Source organism: Rhipicephalus sanguineus, chromosome 7 (assembly GCF_013339695.2).
Source record: "Rhipicephalus sanguineus isolate Rsan-2018 chromosome 7, BIME_Rsan_1.4, whole genome shotgun sequence".
NCBI lineage: Eukaryota > Metazoa > Arthropoda > Arachnida > Ixodida > Ixodidae > Rhipicephalus > Rhipicephalus sanguineus.
In genome coordinates this window covers 158,536,889-158,554,941 of record NC_051182.1, presented here as the reverse complement: position 1 = coordinate 158,554,941, position 18,053 = coordinate 158,536,889, and the positions used below count along the sequence as shown (strand labels likewise).

Genomic DNA, 18,053 nt, shown 5'->3' with positions numbered 1-18,053 from the left:
TTAGTGTCCCTTTAATGAGAGTCTACTGTAGTTACACTCAAACCTCGATATAACGAACACAGATATAACGAATTATCGGTTATAACGAAGTAAATGAGGAATAGTCTTGTCATAACTACAGTGTTAAAAATAAACGTTTATAACGAATTTTCGGATATAACGAAGTTATTTTCGTGGCAGATGTGACTTTGTTATAACGAGGTTTGAGTGTATTTGAGAAGTGGTTTTATTGTTATACGCCTTTACAGTTTTATGCTTCTATGCATTACTAACACTACTAACTAACCGTTCTTAGCCCTTTGCAGGCTTGTGCGAATATTCGAGCAGTTCGAATATTGGAACAAATATTACGGTATTCGAAATCGCTTCGAAATGAATTTAAATTAATCGAAATTTCGAACTATTCGAAATAGACATATGTAAACCGCATGTAACACCCTGTAAAGGTGGTTTCACTGCAGCGCAGGAGTGCTATGCCGTGAAAACACCTATCCAAGGGATATTCGCACTTTCGCGAAGCCCCATTTCAAGGTTAAATGAACAAATTACCCTCACATCGATTCATCATTTTTTAAGTTTAAAAGCTTGTTATGTTGACCTATATGCTCCAATTATAGTAAATTTTAAAACGTAAGGTATTTTACACATTATCACTTGCATTCTACCGAATGTCAAATTCTGCTACTATTCAAAGTTGCTTCCACTTCCCTTTGAGCCAAAGAGAATTACATTGCACATGCCTTGTTTAAATTTTAAAAAATATTGTGCAGGCTAGTTGGGTAATGAGAAATATGCTAATTTTTCTTTATAATATGTGATATATACTATTCAAATCCGATTCGAAACCGAATCACTATTCGCTTCGAATTGGCTTCGAACCTAAAATTTACTATTCGCACAAGCCTGGCCCTTTGGTTTACGTTTTTAATGTTTGCACTTTTATCAGTTATTGTTTTTTTCTGTAGCCCATGTACGTTGTTATTAACAAGCAATAAAACAAGTTTTCTAACTGCATGTCACGGGTCGCTGGGGAGTCACTGTGGAGTGCTGGGCGCACAGTCACGTGTTTTCTTTCATAAATGAAGGTGTGTACACATTTGCATGTGCTTTGCAGCTAAGAGTGAACTTGAGGACAAGGTGGCCCGGTTGGAGCAGCAGTGCCATGAGCTGGCCAATGATAAAGTGCGCCTGCTCGAGGAAAACAAGGCCAAGGTAAGTTTTTGCAGAATTCCACAAACGTTTTTCCACAGCGCACCCTTCGCCACTTCAGTTTTTTGTCAGAAGTAGGCAGGACAGGCTGCACTGGACAGGATGAGTTTTCAGTTACGAGATCACACAAACAAAAGTTTTCAAGACATAGCTAGCCTGCCGAAATTTCAAAGTTTGTTTTTTCCCCATTTGGTCTGAATATTAATTTACATGAGCTTGAATTATTACATGCTGATATGTTTTCACGAGTGCCGCTATTAGCCATTTTACTTGTCATGGCATTCATTACTTTGAAGAGGTGTGCTGTTGGGGTGTGAACGGTGCGGTTCGCAAAAATGTTCAGGTTGGGGACGTGGATGTTCCCACAAGACCGATGATGCTGCTTGCAGGCTTTGCACGTTACTTTGTATTATACATACACAAAGCGCACACACCACAGTAAACTATACAAACACAGAAGAAGCAAGAGCTAGATAATAAGCGTCACTTCTAAGCAGGATGGAAAGGCAGTCTGAACCGACACGGGCTCACCTACTGTCACATAAAAAGGGCTTTAGTGAGGTGAGGCTACAAGGTATGGTGAGTGGTATGAGGTGGCTTCGACGAGGTCAGTGTCTGCTTGCGAAGGCTATTGATGAAGCAGGTGCCTTGCTGATTTAGAGCATTGGAGATCATTAACGGCCATGTGAAGCCTGCAGCTTCAACTGGCAGACCACGTCGCAGAGGTTTGACATTTGGACCTTGTCACCTGACTGTGTTGAACACCAAACACTGTCTGCCTTCTGTTTTCGTCTCCTCCCAAGCTCGCCGCGTTGTTGGCGCAGTGTTGCGCGTGCCCCAGTGTCCTTGTCGTCGTCTTGCTGATAAACCACATAACACCGAAGCACAATGAATCTATTGTGTGCACGTCACAACTGCTTCACATCTGTCACACAGGTTGAAGATCTGGAAAAACAACTTGCGGCCATGCGCAACGAGCTGATGGAAGCGCAGAGCAAGGTTGCAGACCGAGCCCGGAGGGACGCCGAGCACGTGCTTGACCAGGACGTGCAGCTCTCGCTGGCCAAGCAGGTTTGGGAATTTTGTGAATTTGTTGTTCCGCTGTGAAGTGACCAAGTCTTGTTATTCTAAATTGCTTTGGAGCTTAGTTTGTAGCACTCAATTTGTTAGATTTACTGAATGAATATGTATGCTGTGACCTGATTTTAATAGAAATTGGTGTTTTCCCTAGGGGTGTGCGAATATTCGAAATTTCGAATATTTTTCGAATAGTGTTTACTATTCGATTCGATTCGCACTGAAATTTTACTATTCGAACTATTCGAACTTCCCAAAGACAAATGCAGTCAACGTCCGATTGAAAGTGACCCCTTCAGATTTTCAATATGCTTCACCTCATTACACTCTCGTATTGCGGCAAAGCTGCCTTTCAAGCTCCGTTACGGTCGAATTAGCCAAGAGACAAAGTCCGGTTGGAAGTGGTCCCTAGATTTTCAATATGCTTCACCTCATCACACCCCCGTATTGCGGCAAAACTGCCTTTCAAGCTCCGTTACGGTCGAACTTAGGCAAGAGACAGTCAACGTCTGATTGGAAGTGCTCCCTAGATTTTCAATATGCTTCACCTCATCACACCCCCGTATTGCGGCAAAGCTGCCTTTCAAACTCCACTACGGTCGCAAATGTATTAACTCAAGAAAATGCTGGTTCCAATATGGAGATGAAAGATTTGGCAGAGTTGGGGGCTCAATTAATACTGTTTTGGACCTGAAATTTGGGCAGGAAGTCCGAGAAATCGGACGCCAAAGCTTTTTAGCATCCAAAATTTCAGATGTTCTTATATATCGACGTCTACGAGGCAGATTTGGAACTCCAGACTTGAAGGGAGCACACCCTTGTCTGCCACACCAGTTGGCCTTCCACAGAAGTTGAGAGAGGAGGAGAGGCTGAGAAAATGGCATTTTTGCCCATCACGTGTAAAGTGTTGTCGGCAACACTTTTTTTGCACCAAATCATCTACAGAAATAGAATTCGGCCTCTACATTGCCTCATTCTTGATAAGAAAGACAACTATGAAATATGACCCCAGCAGCGCTTCATCAACCTAGCGAAAAGAAACACTTTCATGTTGCTATCTCACAAAAACATACTTAGGGATTCTCTGCAACTTTTTCTGTAATTTCACTTTGAATTATTCGAAAAATGTTTGAGAAATATTCAAAAATTATTCGAAATTATTCGATTCGATTCGCACTCAATATTTATTATTCGAATTCGCTTCGCACCCAAAATTTTGCTATTCGCACAGCTCTAGTTTTCCCTTCTTTTTCATATATCATCTAGCCCTCGTTCACGAGTTTGCCTGATTTTGTTGTTGTGTTTTTGTGTGCAAGGCTCAAGAGAAGTACGAACGGGAAGTCCTGCTGCATGCGGCTGACATTGAAGCCCTCTCGGCAACAAGGGCAGAGGTGTGTAAGCTGTGAAGATTCTGTTTTTGCCATACTTTCTTGTATGTAACCTTCGCTCTCCATCAAAAAAAAAAAACTAATGTAAGCATTTCGTTCTCCAGTATGTGGAGAGCCGTTCAACCCCATTCTTCGCACAGCTGCATTTTCCTTTTATCTGGGCCACTGGATTTTGAGTTTTGCAAAAGAAGTTCGCTTCATCATTGGGGTCCTTGTGTCAATGTCGCAGTATGGTTCCCATTGTCACAGTCTAGTTATCTTTGTACCATTGTTGCTGTTGCCATTACAATCACCATTATTGTCATGCAGTCCTGGTGCTGTCCTGGGGTGCTATTCTGGACAATGTCAAATGCCACCTTGGTGTTGAACTCGTCATCTTGTGAGCTCTGCTTGTCTCAGAGGGCTGCTACGGACTCTCTGATTGGCTTAAAATGCCGCCATTGTGAAATCTGATCATATGGTTGGGATTTGACAGTGTCCAGAATAACACCTCAGGTCATCGTTATCATTCACATTCTTGTAATCGTCTCCAGGGGAGGAGGGCCTGTTACTGCATTTTCATGACGCTTCGGCTTTCCTTTCGCGGCTTTCTTCTTTTACACCTGTAGCTGGATCAGGTGCGACAGGAGATCTCCCGGCTGGAGCAGCAGGCCAAGGGCGCCGAGGAGACACTGACGGCAGCCCGCGAGTCCTGGTCCCAGCAGGAACAGCAGCTTCGCGCTGAGAAGGACGCGCTGGCCAAGCGGGTCGAGGAGCTGTCGCATCAGAACTCTCTGCTGCATCAACAGATGGAAATGCTGAGCTCACAGGTGCGTGTGGCCGTGCGACGAAGCAGCATGGTGCGACTCAGGCGTTTCGAAGGCCCTTGAGCCAAAGGTCCCTTGAATCACTGAAGTTGTGCAGAAACTTGTTGAAGTCTGCATAGTTGAAATCTGGGTTTGTTGGCACATTATCGTCAAATAAAATCGCACTGGGTGAGCAAGGACACGGTAAGTGTCCTTGTGTCGTGTCGTCTTGTCTTGTGTCCTTGTTCACCCAACTGGGTGAACAAAGACACAAGGATACAGGTGAACAACGACACTGTAAGTGTCCTTGTGCTTTTGTTTACTCAGCTGGGTGAACAAAGATACAAAACACAAGTACGCAGGTGAACAAGGACACTGTAAGTGTCCTTGTGTCCTTGTTTACTCAGCTGGGTGAACAGACACAAGAAGACACAACGACACAGGTGAACAAGGACACGGTAAGTGACCTTGTCCCCTTGTGAAAGGATAACACTGAACTGCAAACAGTTGTTCCTTGGCCTACCACATTTACTTTCAGATTACTACACACACGGACAACTTTTCTTGGCAATGAAGGAAAGGCTACGAGGGTGGAGCTACAGCACATGCGCTTCTCCGCGAAGTACAGTAGACTCTCATCTAACAGAACCTGAAGGGACCAGGAAAATGTGTTCCATTTAACAGGAGTTCCGTTTACTGAGAGAGTAACAGGGGTGCAGAATTCAAGCACAAAACCAATCATTGCACAGGCAGTTCCATTTAAGGGGGGACGCGGCTTTGGCATCGCGAAATTTGGCCAAAAAATCGATTTTTTGAAAATCTCATTTTCACATTCTGTGACCCCTTTTCTATCTAATTTCGAAGTTTCGTCCCTGAAAACGGCGTAGAAATGACGTAAAAAATGTTTATCGAAGCTAGGGTGGCGATGAATTTCACGGAAATTGCGAAAAAACGGCGTTTTTCGAGCCGCGATATCTCCGCATCCACGTAACCTAGCGCCGCCATCTTTGTCTCTACGGATAGCGCGATTCTTCCGTTTCAAATTTGCCGCCTCGGCCGGCTGAACCAGACAAGAGCAAGCGCACAGCAAGCCAAAGTTTAAAGGTATCACGACAGTTTCCGATTGGCGACGCGCGTCACGTGACTGTACGGCGGCTCCGCATTGGTTGCCCGTGCGGTCGCTTGTAGCAATCGGCGCAAAGGTCGTCTGCTCTATGCGCCGACAGCGCTGACGGGCCGCTTACTGCGTGTGTTTTCAACTCGCCGCGGCGTGGTTTCGAGATCGCATCGCGCTGTGATAAGACCGGCGCTCGTGAAAGGAGAAAAAAGTTGTCCAGTTTGGCGCAACGCGGTTCCTGCATGCGATCATGGACCGGCGATCGTTCAAGAAGAAACGCAAGACTGCGCAGCGATTTGGTGCGCGTAAGCCGAAGCCGCCGATCGTGAAAAAGAAATTCAGTCCGGCGACTTCTGCGAGCAGCGACGACGGCGTGCGGCACGACGAGGACTCGCAGCTGAGCACAAGCACGCACGGAGCATCGTCCGCGAGTATCGACGAAACAGTGCTTTGTGCCGTCGGAGGAAACATCCGTTCGTCGTTCCGCGCAGGCTGCAGACATCGCGGATGCTAAGCCTAGCACTTCGCGCGAGGATGTAGACATCGCGGATGCTCAGCCAAGCACTTCGCGCGAAGATGTAGACATCGCGGATGCTCAGCCAAGCATTTCGCGCGAGGATGTAGACATCGCGAATGCTCAGCCAAGCATTTCGCGCGAGGATGTAGACATCGCGGATGCTCAGCCAAGCACTTCGCCAAGGATGTAGACATCGCGGATGCTCAGCCAAGTACTTCGCGCGAGGTTGCGAGGCTGTCTACCAGCACCACCAGTAGCACGATTCGGGCCCGATTACAGCCTCGTTTCGTGTCAGCGGAGACATCTCGCGAACGCGCCGCGGCTGTTCAGGAGTCCCTAAGAGCAGTGTCTGCGACGGAGCGCGAGATGTCACTCGGAAGACGAAGATAAGTTTTTGCTCGTACAACGCGCGGACCTGAATGGTCAGTTTGGCAGTGCCCTGTGCCCGCAGTGCAAAGAGCCGGGACTAAGCACGGAACTAAGCACAGGTTAGCGGTAAAGATGATGCTCACCTGCACTACTTGCGGCGCGGACGCGAAAAATGCGTGGTCGTCGCCGCGAATGGAAAACAGCAAGTTATTTGAAGTCAATATTCGGGCCATGCAAGCTATAAAAACGATTGGAAAGGGATCAGCTGCACTCAGCGATTTTTGGTCTGTGATGAATGTATCACATAGGGGAATTCACCACAAGACCTCCATGCCTACACCCAATTTTGCATCTCTTGGTCTCCAACCTGGACGCCATGCACTTCGTAGAGCAGCCGAAAAAGATGCCATGCGGAAAAAAAAAAGGCTGCGAAAGCTCATCAGGCTAAAGGTCAGATGTCCAAGTGACACCGCACTGCAAAGGACACTAAGGACTACAACCCTGGTGCCTATTAGGCATGTAAACGTGACGCAAAACTTTGAACCTCGTTTTCTCAATACTGTTTTTTTGGCATGTTGCTCAGCTCGTGGAGCAGGTACCTTCGCAACTACTTGACAGATTTTGATTCTGTTTTTTTTGTAATGCTCCTTGGACTCTGCTTCAGGGGGCTGCGTTCTTATTTTTTTAATTTAGTCTTTTAAAAATTTTTGGTAGGGTTTCTTGTTTGTAGTGCAAATGTGCTCATTGAAGTATCAGTGGAGAAAACATGAACTACAATTTTTAGTGTTGCAAAAAAATTATTTTGAAAACGCAGCCCCCTTCAGCATACATTTGCCTCTGCACACAGTGTTTATCAACTTTTTATGTCATTTGTTAAACTCTCCAGCCGCTCCACGAGGTCCAGTAATGAAATTATTTGTTTCTCAGAAAGTTTTCGTGATATCATCTTGAAATTTTTATGTAAGCATTATGAGGTCATTTTTAGTCTTTGTGCCAATTTTCATCAAGATCTAACCAGAAACAAGAAAGTTCGTTCCGAAAGGCACGTCCCCCCTTAAGCAGCAATTCCGTTTAAGAGATTTTCGTTTACTGAGAGTCTACTGTAGTCTGGGTCGGCGCTCCTTTTAAATTTATTTTCAGTTTTGAACCTTCCGTATCTCCTGCGACGGCTGTTCGATTACTCGAGCGGCCGTGCACAAATAATAGCATTGCATACCATTCGCTTCGTCTGCTTAGACAGCCATTTGTTAGTGAAATTCATCCCAAACTTCTTCTGTGAGTCGTTGGGAAAGCTGGAGGGTGACGAGCGCTCACCTGAAGACGAAGACTCCATTTTGACTGTGAGGTGCACGTAAAAGGTCCGAAGCTTTCACACGTGCAAATTTGTGAAACGACACTGCGTAAAGTAAAACATATATAAATATATTTCCTTGGTGCGTGTTGCGCCTCTTTTCAAACAGCGTCCTGTGGAAAACAAAGCATGTTGTCTTTTTTAATTCTCATGCAGAAAAAGCGGACGCAATCCGCCTCTTTCATTTTCCTGTGCTGCCCTCTGCTGTGTTGGTCGGGTTTTGGTAGGGGCCGGAACAAGTGGGACTACTGCAGAAGCAAAGAGACGTTTTGCGACATTTCCGCTAGGGTAAAGGTGCAGGCGTCGTGGCATCGTGAGAAAGGCAGATTGTAGGACCATATTCTGCCGCGGTAGCACATGTGTAGTTTGACTCTGTAGTGTGCCCTTCATTGCCAAGAAAAGTTGTCCATGAGTATAGTACTGGTTAGTACTGGCCTGTGTAGCCTAATGCTGGCTGAATATGGCTGAATAGTTCATATGTTGGCTAAGTGATGGTAAGTGTTAGTTAATGCTACCGGTCTATTGTTATAACAGCAATATTGTCATTATTCAATCTTCGTGCAATGGAGCTCTCGCTTGTACATAACCCGAATAGGTCCTGCCTAATGTTTCTTTCGCTCGCCGTAACTGCGCTTGTCATCCGCAAGAAGTTTTCCCAACGCCACTGTTCACAGCTGGTGTTCGTGTCATTTGCAGGTGGCAGTGCTGCAGCAGAAGACGTGGCCCGATGCACCGGTTGCTGACGGTGCAGCGGCTGGTGCTGCTGTCAGTGGGGACCGCAGCATGGAACAGCTCCGCGAGGTGGTCAACTTTCTGCGCCGCGAGAAAGAGCTGGTGGCGGCACGGGCAGAAGCGGCCGAGGCTGAGTGCGCACGGCTCACCGTCCAACTGGAGCATCGGTCTGCCAGTCTCCGGCAAGCGCAGCAGGAACTGCGCACCGAGCACGAGCGGGCACTGGTAGGAGGCATAATTGTTACTAACTAGAGCTGTGCGAATAGCAAAATTTTGGGTGCGAAGCGAATTCGAATATTAAAGTGTGAGTGCGAATCGAATCGAATATTTTTCGAATATTTCTCGAATATTTCTAGAATATTTTTTGAATACTTCGAAGCGAAATTGCAGAAAAAAAGTCGGAGAGGATTCCTAAGCACATTCTTATGAGATAGCAACATGAAAGTGTTTCTTTTCGCTAGGTTGATGAAGCAATGGCGGGGTGGTGTTTCATAGTTGTCTTATCAAGAATGAGGCAATGTAGAGGCCGAATTGTATTCATGTACATGATTTGGTGCAACCAAAGTGTTACCGACAACACTTTACACATGATAGGCAAAGATGCCATTTCCTCAGCCTCTCCTCCTCTTTCAACTTCTGTGGAAGCCCAACTGATGTGGCGGGCAAGGGTGCGCTCCCTTCAAGTCCGGGGTTCCAAATCTGCCTCGTGGACGTCAATATATAAGAACGTCTGAAATTTTGGATGCTAAAAAGCGTCGGCTTCCAATTTTTCGGACTTCCTGCCCAAATTTCAGGTCCAAAACAGCATTAATTGAGCCTCCACCTCTGCCACATCTTTCATCTCCATGTTGGAACGAGCGTTTTCTCGAGTTACATTTGCGACCGTAGCAGAGTGTGAAAGGCAGCTTTGCCGCAATACTGGGATGTGATGAGGTGAAGCATATTGAAAATCTAGGGACCACTTCCACTCGGACGTTGACCTTCTCTTGGCAAAGTTCGACCGTAACGGAGCTTGAAAGGCAGCTTTGCCGCATTACCGGGGTGTGATGAGGTGAAGTATATTGAAAATTTAGAGACCACTATTAATCGGACGTTGACTGTGTCTTGGCAATGTTCGACCGTAACGGAGCTTGAAAAGCAGCTTTGCCGCAATACGACAATGTAATGAGGTGAAGCATATTGAAAATGTGAAGGGGTCACTCGCAATCGGACGTTGACAATATTTGTTTTTGGGAAGTTCGAATAGTTCGAATAGCAAAGTTCTAGTGCGAATCGAATCGAATAGCAAACACTGTTAGAAAAATATTCGAAATTTCAAATATTCGCACACCCCTATTACTAACCCTTTAAGTTCTAATCTCTTCTCTCCTCATAGGTAGGCAAAATAAGTGGAACTCATTCAGATTCAATCAAAAAGTATATTTTTTTGCTTTGGGCTCACTCACTTCAGACTCACTAAACTTTTGCTCTGTCGGGTTCTCAAGATCACTAGTTTTCAGCTCAGCCAAACTCACTCAGATTCAGTTAACCGGGCTCACTCAGACTCATGCTCACCAGAATTCTATTCCATTGGGTACACTTGAACTCAGACTCTTCAATATCCTGCACAGCGCATCTCACTTGGACTCAAAATCACAAGAATCAGAGTCAGCTGAACTTGCAACTTGCGCTCAAATTCCCCAAAATTACGCTCAGCCAAGCTCGCTGAGACTATGATTCACCAGAAGTTTTTTCAGCCAGTTTTGCTCAGGCTCAAACTCGCTGGTCAGTCTGTGTTGGAATGAGTTTGAATCATGGAGCAGGAAACGTTTAGGGCGTGCAACTCCCGTTAGAATGCTCGACCGCGAGCGATCAGATAATGCCACAAAAATAGCTTGCACCGACTGAGGCACTTTAATCGGCGGCGCCTTGTGGGGCAAAGGCACAACCACATAGCAGGAAAACAAAAAACGTTGCCAGTCGGGCGAGCACTTCTCCGTGTGCTGTGTTTGGCAGCATTTGTGAGCAGAATAGAGCAGCATTTGCTTTAGCGTGCACGTAATTTTTTGTTGAGTCAGTTTCCGTGCACCTAATCAAGGAATCCATGGTGATGGAGCAAGAAACGAATGATTCCCAGACGTCATATTTTTTTAGCGCAAACAGGAGAAAAAGAACAAACTGGCTCAGAAGAGGAGAAGAAGAAAAGAAGACAATGCACAAAAGAAGACAGTGCAACATCTTGAAGAAGATGAGAGGCATGAAACCGCAAATTGCCAGTGACGCATGAGTGAGGCAAGGACCTGAAGTGGTACCGTATATCCACAGGATGTCCCACCACCTAAGAAGGTTGCCAGCAAGCATGGTGTTTGTAATGTTCTGCGCCTCTCGGAAACTGGGTGGCCTGTGCGCACGCGTATGCGATGAAAAAGAGAAGCATGGATGCAAAAAGAACCATGCCACCGTACGTGAGGTGCGCAATAGGCGTCGTGTATGCCATACCACTATCATGTGGGAAGACCTACGTAGGTCAGACCGGGAGGTGCATCAACAATGATGCGTGGGAACATGAGTTGTCGTTGAAAAATAATAGTAATGCGCATTTGCCGGTCCATTGCTCAGCCTGCACGTGTGCACCGAGGCTAAGCGAGATCAAGATTCTGGGTAGGGGTGGTGACGCCATGGGAAGGGAGTTGCTGGAAGCTTTCTATATTAAGAGCAAGGGCACAGAGTGTATTAGTGACACGTCCATACGTTTGTACGGCAACGAGTTTAGATTATTCAGGTGGATGATCGATCAGCTATGCTACGTTTGCGCGCATGCGCTTTAGGTGATCTGTCTTTTCCGTGGTTTGTTTTCCTAAATAAAGCCAGTTGATGTTTAGCGCTTGCCCTGTGCACTGTCTTCTTTTCTTCTTCTCCTCTTCTCAGCCAGTTCATTCTTTTTGTTCCTGTTCGCTAAAAAAATATGACGTCTGGGATACAACACCAACTAGCCCGAGAGGAAGTTTTATTGAAACGAACGATTGCGGCCGAATGTGCACCACGTCCACCTTCTGTGACTGCTTTCGTACGGAAGCAACACATGTGACCGGTTCTCTTGGCAGCCGAAATGGCGGCAATTTCCTTGTCTGCCGCCAAATGCCGCTAGCATGTTGTGGCTCTTTGGGAGCGTGACATTATCTGGTCGCCTCAAATAATGGAGTTGCACATTCTAAATGTTTCTTGCTCCGTGGTCTGAGTCATAGAGTTTCCTACAATACTTACTAGAGGGAACTCTGGCGCTAGTGTCTATGAGAGCTGCAATGCATCGCGCTTCGGCCAACATGGGAATCATGGGTAGTACACGGATTTGTCTAAACTTCGTTATTTCGGCTCCGTTTGGCTCCGCGTCGCCTGCATCCGCTTTGTCGCAAAACGAAGTTCAGCAAAAATCAGCAGTTTCACTTCACCACTTTAACTTCTTTAGGCTCACCGATTCAAATCTGGTCACGAAGTTCACAACGATCCATTCTTTTATCCGAAAGAAAACCAAAACATAGCAATAAACAAAGCCACAAGTGCGTTCGAAGCCCACAAGCACGAAGACTAGGCAAATCCGTGTACTACCCATCATTCCCATGGTGGCTGAACGATCGCAGTGCCAGAGTTCCCTCTAGGTCATTTTAGGAAACTCTATGGTCTGAGTGAGGGGTTTTGCCGACTTGTCTCTGCATGCCCGTTCACTCGCTGTTTGCCCATACTCACTTGGTCGTACGCGCACGCAGGCACGTGCCACGAGCGATGCGCAGCACGCGGAGCTTCTCCGCAAGGTGGAGATGGTGCAACTGCTGACGGAGAGCAACCGGGCACTGCGAGACGAGCGCACGGAGCTGGTGGATAGCAAGCAGCAGTTGGAGGAACGGTGCGCGCAGCTCGAGCGGGAGTTGGGACCCCTCCGCGACGAGGTCCGCACCCGCGCTGCCCAGGCGGAGGCCTTGCAGGCGGACGTGGGCTTCCTGCGGACGGAGGTGCAGCGCTGGCAGCAGCGCACCAACCAGCTGCTCGAGCAGTCCAGCCGCACCGACCCTGAGGCCTTCCGAAAGCTCGCGTGAGTTTGGCACGGCATGCCATGTGGCCAAGAAGCTTTACTTTCATTGCATGCTCAACTGTCAACATCGTGGGAGCGTCTATTCATGTGCGGTTGCCATGGTGGTCTCACTCGGTGCAGTTTGCAGTGCAGTTGTTGTAACTAGAGATGGCCGAATAGTAAATTTGAGGTTTGTAGTGACTTCAAAGCGAATGGGGATTCGGTCGAATAATTTCGAATCAAATAGCTTGAATAGTAATATCACATATTATAAAGAAAAATGAGCACTTCTCTAATGAGTAATGACCCAGTTAATGACCCAGTTAATTTGTACAGTATTTTTAAGAATTGACAGTAGGAGTGTGGGAATGTCACTTTTTTTGGTTCAAAGTGAAGTGGGAGCAATTTTGATTAGTTACGTACCAAGTTACGTAGAAGTAGGGTGCAAGTTGTAAGCTGTAAAATACAGTCAAACCTCGATATATCGAACACGGACATATCGAATTATTGCCTATATCGAACGGTTCCTATATCACGTGGGAAATCGCATGCATTTTTAATTTTTTATTTCGAACGAAGTTTGACATATAATGGATATATCGAACTCGGCCACCCCAAACCGCCCGCGCTCCGTTGACAGGCGGCGAGCTTTCCCGCCGCGCTCCGTTGACAGGCGGCGAGCTTTCCCGCAACTCTCGAAAATAGCGGTAGCGCGGTGGGCGTTTACGACTGCTGCACACATCGATGGCGCCGAGTGCGCCACTTGAACGTAGCGGCATACGCACGCCGCAGCCTTGCAGCAACGACGCACTGCACTTGTTGCACCAGCTCCTCCTTGATAGTATCGCCAGGCATCCGTTGCATCGGTCGTTGTTGTGCTCGTGTGTTAGGCCTGCCGCGCGTTGTGGTGTGTGTAGCGATGGCTGCAGACGCGAAGAAACGGACGACCCTGACATTTGCAGTAAAACTGGAAGCAATCCAGAGCGTTGAGAATGGTGAGAAGAAGTCGAGCGTCGCGGACGGGTTAGGCATACCAAGGAGCACATTGTGTACTCTGCTCAAAAACAAAGCCGACATAAAGGCCAAGGCCGAGAAGAGTCAGCACTCGGGCGCGCGGCGTGTACGCAAAGCTGCTTTTGAAGATGTTGAGAAGTCTCTCCACAAGTGGTTCATGGACGCAAGGGCCCGAAATATTCCTGTATCGGGGCCGATGTTGCAACAGAAGGCAAAGAACTTTGCATTCATTCTCGGCGTCGAGAATTTCAGTGCGAGTAGCGGTTGGCTACAACGTTTTAAGACTCGTTTCAACATTGTCGTGAAGACTGTGTCGGGAGAGAGTGAGGACGCCAATGTTGAAGAAATTCAGAAGTGGCTTGATCATGAGTGGCCCAAAGTTCTCGCCAAGTATGAGCCGAGCCAAATCTTTAATGCTGACGAGACGGGCCTGTTCTGGCAAATGCTTCCGCGGCAAACGCTGGACACTCGCGGGGACAAGTGCCACGGGGGCAAGCAAGGCAAGGCCCGTGTGACGGTCCTATTGGCTGCCAATATGGATGGGAGCACGAAGCTGCGGCCACTTGTAATTGGCAAATTTAAAACCCCGAGGTGCATGCGGAACTGCCCCAATATTCCGGTGACTTATGCCTGGAATAAGAAGTCGTGGATGACGAGGGATATTTTCCTTAAGTGGCTGAAGGCGTGGGATTCGGACCTGGTGCGTCAGGGACGGAAGGTATACCTTATCGTCGATAACTGCACGGCACACCACACCGATGCCCAGCTGAGCAGCATCGAAGTGGTATTTCTGCCGCCCAACACCACTTCGAAGCTCCAACCGTTGGACCAGGGCATTATCCGCACATTTAAGTCTATCTACAAGCGTCGGCTGATAGACATTTTGCTTGTAAGACTCCGGATGGGCCAAGATCTGAAGATCGATCTTTTGGGCGCCATCCAAATGCTCAAGGCGTTGTGGGAAAACGTCAAGCAGTCGACGATAGCCAACTGCTTTCGGCATGCGGGCTTCGGTGGACGCACTGACGAAGCATCAGTGGAAGAATCCGAGGAAGCTGAGTTGGCATGCGCAGATGAAGAAAGCGAGCTCGCCGAAACGTGGAGCAAGCTGGAGAGCTTTGTTGGTGCGGAGCCGCAAAGCATGTGCATCGAAGACTTCGTTGGAGGTGACGACAGCACTGGTACAACGGCGGAGCTAACGGATGTAGAGATCGTCGCCGAAGCTACCGCTGAGCAGCCGAATGAAGACGCTGCCGAGGTGGATCCCGCAAGCGCTGATGGTGCCCCGCTCCCGACATCAGCTGAGGTCGTAGCCGCTTTGGCCCTTGCGCGCCGCCACTGCAGCGCGATTGAAGGCACCGGCCTTTCACTTGTGGATCGCCTGGACTATATTGAGGACGCAGTCGTCAAACACGCCATTGCCAACAAAAAGCAGGCTACTCTTTTTCAGTATTTTAAGCCAACACAATAAATACTTTGTTTGAATCTTCAAGTGAGTATTTACTGCACCACGATTGGTTCGTTGGTTGTTTTCCACAAGTTCTTGACGCATTTTTTACGTGATTTTTTATATCGAATTCTGGATATATCGAACTATTTCGCGATCGCCGTGCCGTTCGATATATCGAGGTTCGACTGTATGTCACGTTTTAATGTTGCTATACTTAGCACATATAAGCCCGTATAACTAGCTTTTAAGCTTAAAAAGTAATTAATCTAGGTGGCCTCTCTTTTAAGTCAGACCGGAACTACCCGTGACAAGGAAGTGACAAAATTTGGATGAAGGGGCGTTGGGGCCGTATCTTTTCGTGAAAAGCGACAAGTCATCTCACTTGTGCCAGCTGATCGCATTGCCTTTGTGTCGTGACACTGCATACGAGCGCGACGCGTATGCGTGTCGCAATAACCAGTCGACGAGCTGCGCTCTCGGTGACGAAAGGAAAAGCTCCCTTCTTTATTGTGCCGGTCGATAATATACACTCCGGGGAACATCACGTGGTCAAGGTAGCTTGGCGCACACAGTGGTCGCCCCGCTATCTGTTCTGACGTCACACGCCGAACACGGGCAAGCGGTACCAGCACATCCCCCCTTTTTTATTCCAAGCACCGGAACATGCGCACATACATGATAGAGAATATCTGTTGTACAAAACAAAACAGAATATATGTTATACAAAACAAAACACCAAACCACTACTCATCAATGCCCAGTCGTATGGGCTTCTTTACCACTCTACCAAACCGCGTTACAATGGGAGTGGGTTCACTATTGGCCACAACGCGAGTCGGAGGCACCGCTGAATCTGTTGCTGGCAAGCCATCTGGGCTACGAGCCATTTGTGCCCCGCTTGGCTCCTCTGAGCTTTCTGGAAATTCGTAAGTTTCCGTGTAGGCCCTTTCTTTTGGTAGACGGTTCTGTTTCGGCGGAGGACCACCCCGTCGTCTGTTCGCACTACATATGACCGCGGTTTTGGTGCTGGTTCGAGGACTGTGGCCTTGGATTGCATGTCTGTCGCCCAGACCAGGTCCCCTGCTTCTAGCTTGGAAAGCCGTCTGGAACGATGGCGTTGCTTGTAGTAGCGGCACGGCCGCTGCCTGACCTCCTGGTCGCGGGCCACGACTTCTTTCGGGCCGCTTTTTTCCGGATTTCGATGACGCGGTAGCATTGGAACTCTTGTCCTCAATCGCCTACCCATAAGTACTTCAGCAGGACTGACTCCAAGAATGCCGGGCGTCGCCCTGTAAGCCAGCAATGCCAGGTAAGGGTCTTTAGACTTTAGAATGAGGTGCTTAACCGTCTGAACCATTCGCTCTACTTCCCCGTTCCCCTGTGGGTGCCTCGGACTCACGGTGACTTGGCGAAACCCGTATGACACCGCGAACTGTTCAAACTCGCTGGCCACGAACTGAGGACCGTTATCTGTCAGCACACACTCAGGGATTCCATGCCTAGCAAAAATATCTTTCAGTCTATCAATGACCGTTCCAGACTTTGTGGAGGGAAGATTGACTACCTCAGGGTACCGTGAAAGATAATCCACTGCGACAAGGTATACCTGGCCGTTGATTACGCACAGATCTACTCCCACTCTCTCCCAAGGAAACGATGGCATTGCGGTTGCTATCATGGGCTCGGCCAGTTGCTGAGCATGCTGTGCGCAAACAGTGCACTGATTCACGAACTGTGCCAGTTCGGTGCTCAACCCTGGCCACCAGACAGAACATTTAGCCACACTGCGACAACGCCCAATCCCCTGATGCCCGTCATGCAATCTGCGCAGCACATCTGTTCTTAGAGATAGCGGGATTACCAGCCTTGTTCCTTTCAGCAAGAGACCATCAATCATATTAAGGCATGCTCTATCTTGCCAGTAAGGCATGAGGAAAGACGGAACATTCGGTTTCCTTGGCCAATTGGCCTTACACAGCCTGCGCAGGTGTTTACAAATGGGATCATTCATTTGACATTCTCTCACTCTAGACAAAAAATTGTCGCCCGTTTCCAAGCCAAGCAAACACGCCTTAGAGTATGCTGTGACATCTGACACACACAAGCCCTTTTCAAAATTGCTGCATGCAACTGGAGACCGCGAAAGGGTGTCGGCTGTGACTAGCGATTTGCCGGGAACGTACTGAACACTGAAAAGATAGCGCATTAGTCGGAGCCGAAAGCGTTGAATTCTCGGGGGCATATCATCAATGGCCATCTGGCCTAGTAAGGACACTAAGGGCTTGTGATCCGTTTCGAAGGTAACGTTTAGGCCACGGATGTACTCGTCAAATCTTTCGGCTGCCCACGTCAGTGCTAGCGCTTCCTTTTCTATCTGGGAGTATTGCCGCTCTGTGTTCGTGAGGGACCGAGATGCGAAAGCTATTGGTCTACGGTGGCCGTCTTTCTGCGTTTGAAAAAGTACAGCTCCCAGTCCAAAAGAGGATGCATCCGCTGAAAGGACGGTAGGAAGTGTTGCATCGTACGTGGCCATACTACACTGCGCAGAACAAATTAGCCCTTTCAGCTCGTTGAGCGCCTTTTCTTGGTCACACGCCCAGACCCATTCGCTATCTTTGTGCAAAAGAGCCCGCATCGGAGCAGTAGTCTGCGCCAGGTGAGGCAAAAAGCGACCTAGGTGATTAGCCATGCCGAGCAAGCTTCTCAGTTCGGTGACATTTTTCGGGGCGTTTAGATTTTTAACAGCGCTAACCTTTGCTGGATCAGGCTCAATTCCATTCTCATTCAGAATATGGCCCAGAAATTTCACTTTGTTAACGCCGAACTGGCACTTTTCCTTGTTCAGAGTCACGTTTGCGCCAGCCAGGCGTGACATAACCTCTGCTAAACGTTCGTCGTGTTGGGATTTCGTATTACCAAACACTAGAATGTCATCCATGACGTTGACAACATCTGGCAGGCCGCATAGGATTTCGGACATCCTTTTCTGGAAATACTCC

The 18,053-nt window shown here is 47.9% G+C and overlaps 1 protein-coding gene across 1 annotated transcript in view; it reads left to right on the top strand.

Annotated features, from left to right (window-relative positions):
- The window catches only part of LOC119399204 (nucleoprotein TPR), a 117,786-nt gene that overhangs the window by 64,556 nt on the left and 35,177 nt on the right, over positions 1 to 18,053 (top strand). The window contains exons 22-27 of the mRNA XM_037666018.1: positions 1,115 to 1,212; positions 2,146 to 2,280; positions 3,603 to 3,677; positions 4,283 to 4,483; positions 8,510 to 8,770; positions 12,289 to 12,611. Coding sequence (XP_037521946.1) covers positions 1,115 to 1,212; positions 2,146 to 2,280; positions 3,603 to 3,677; positions 4,283 to 4,483; positions 8,510 to 8,770; positions 12,289 to 12,611 — 1,093 coding nt within the window. The remainder of the gene's footprint in view (positions 1 to 1,114; positions 1,213 to 2,145; positions 2,281 to 3,602; positions 3,678 to 4,282; positions 4,484 to 8,509; positions 8,771 to 12,288; positions 12,612 to 18,053) is intronic.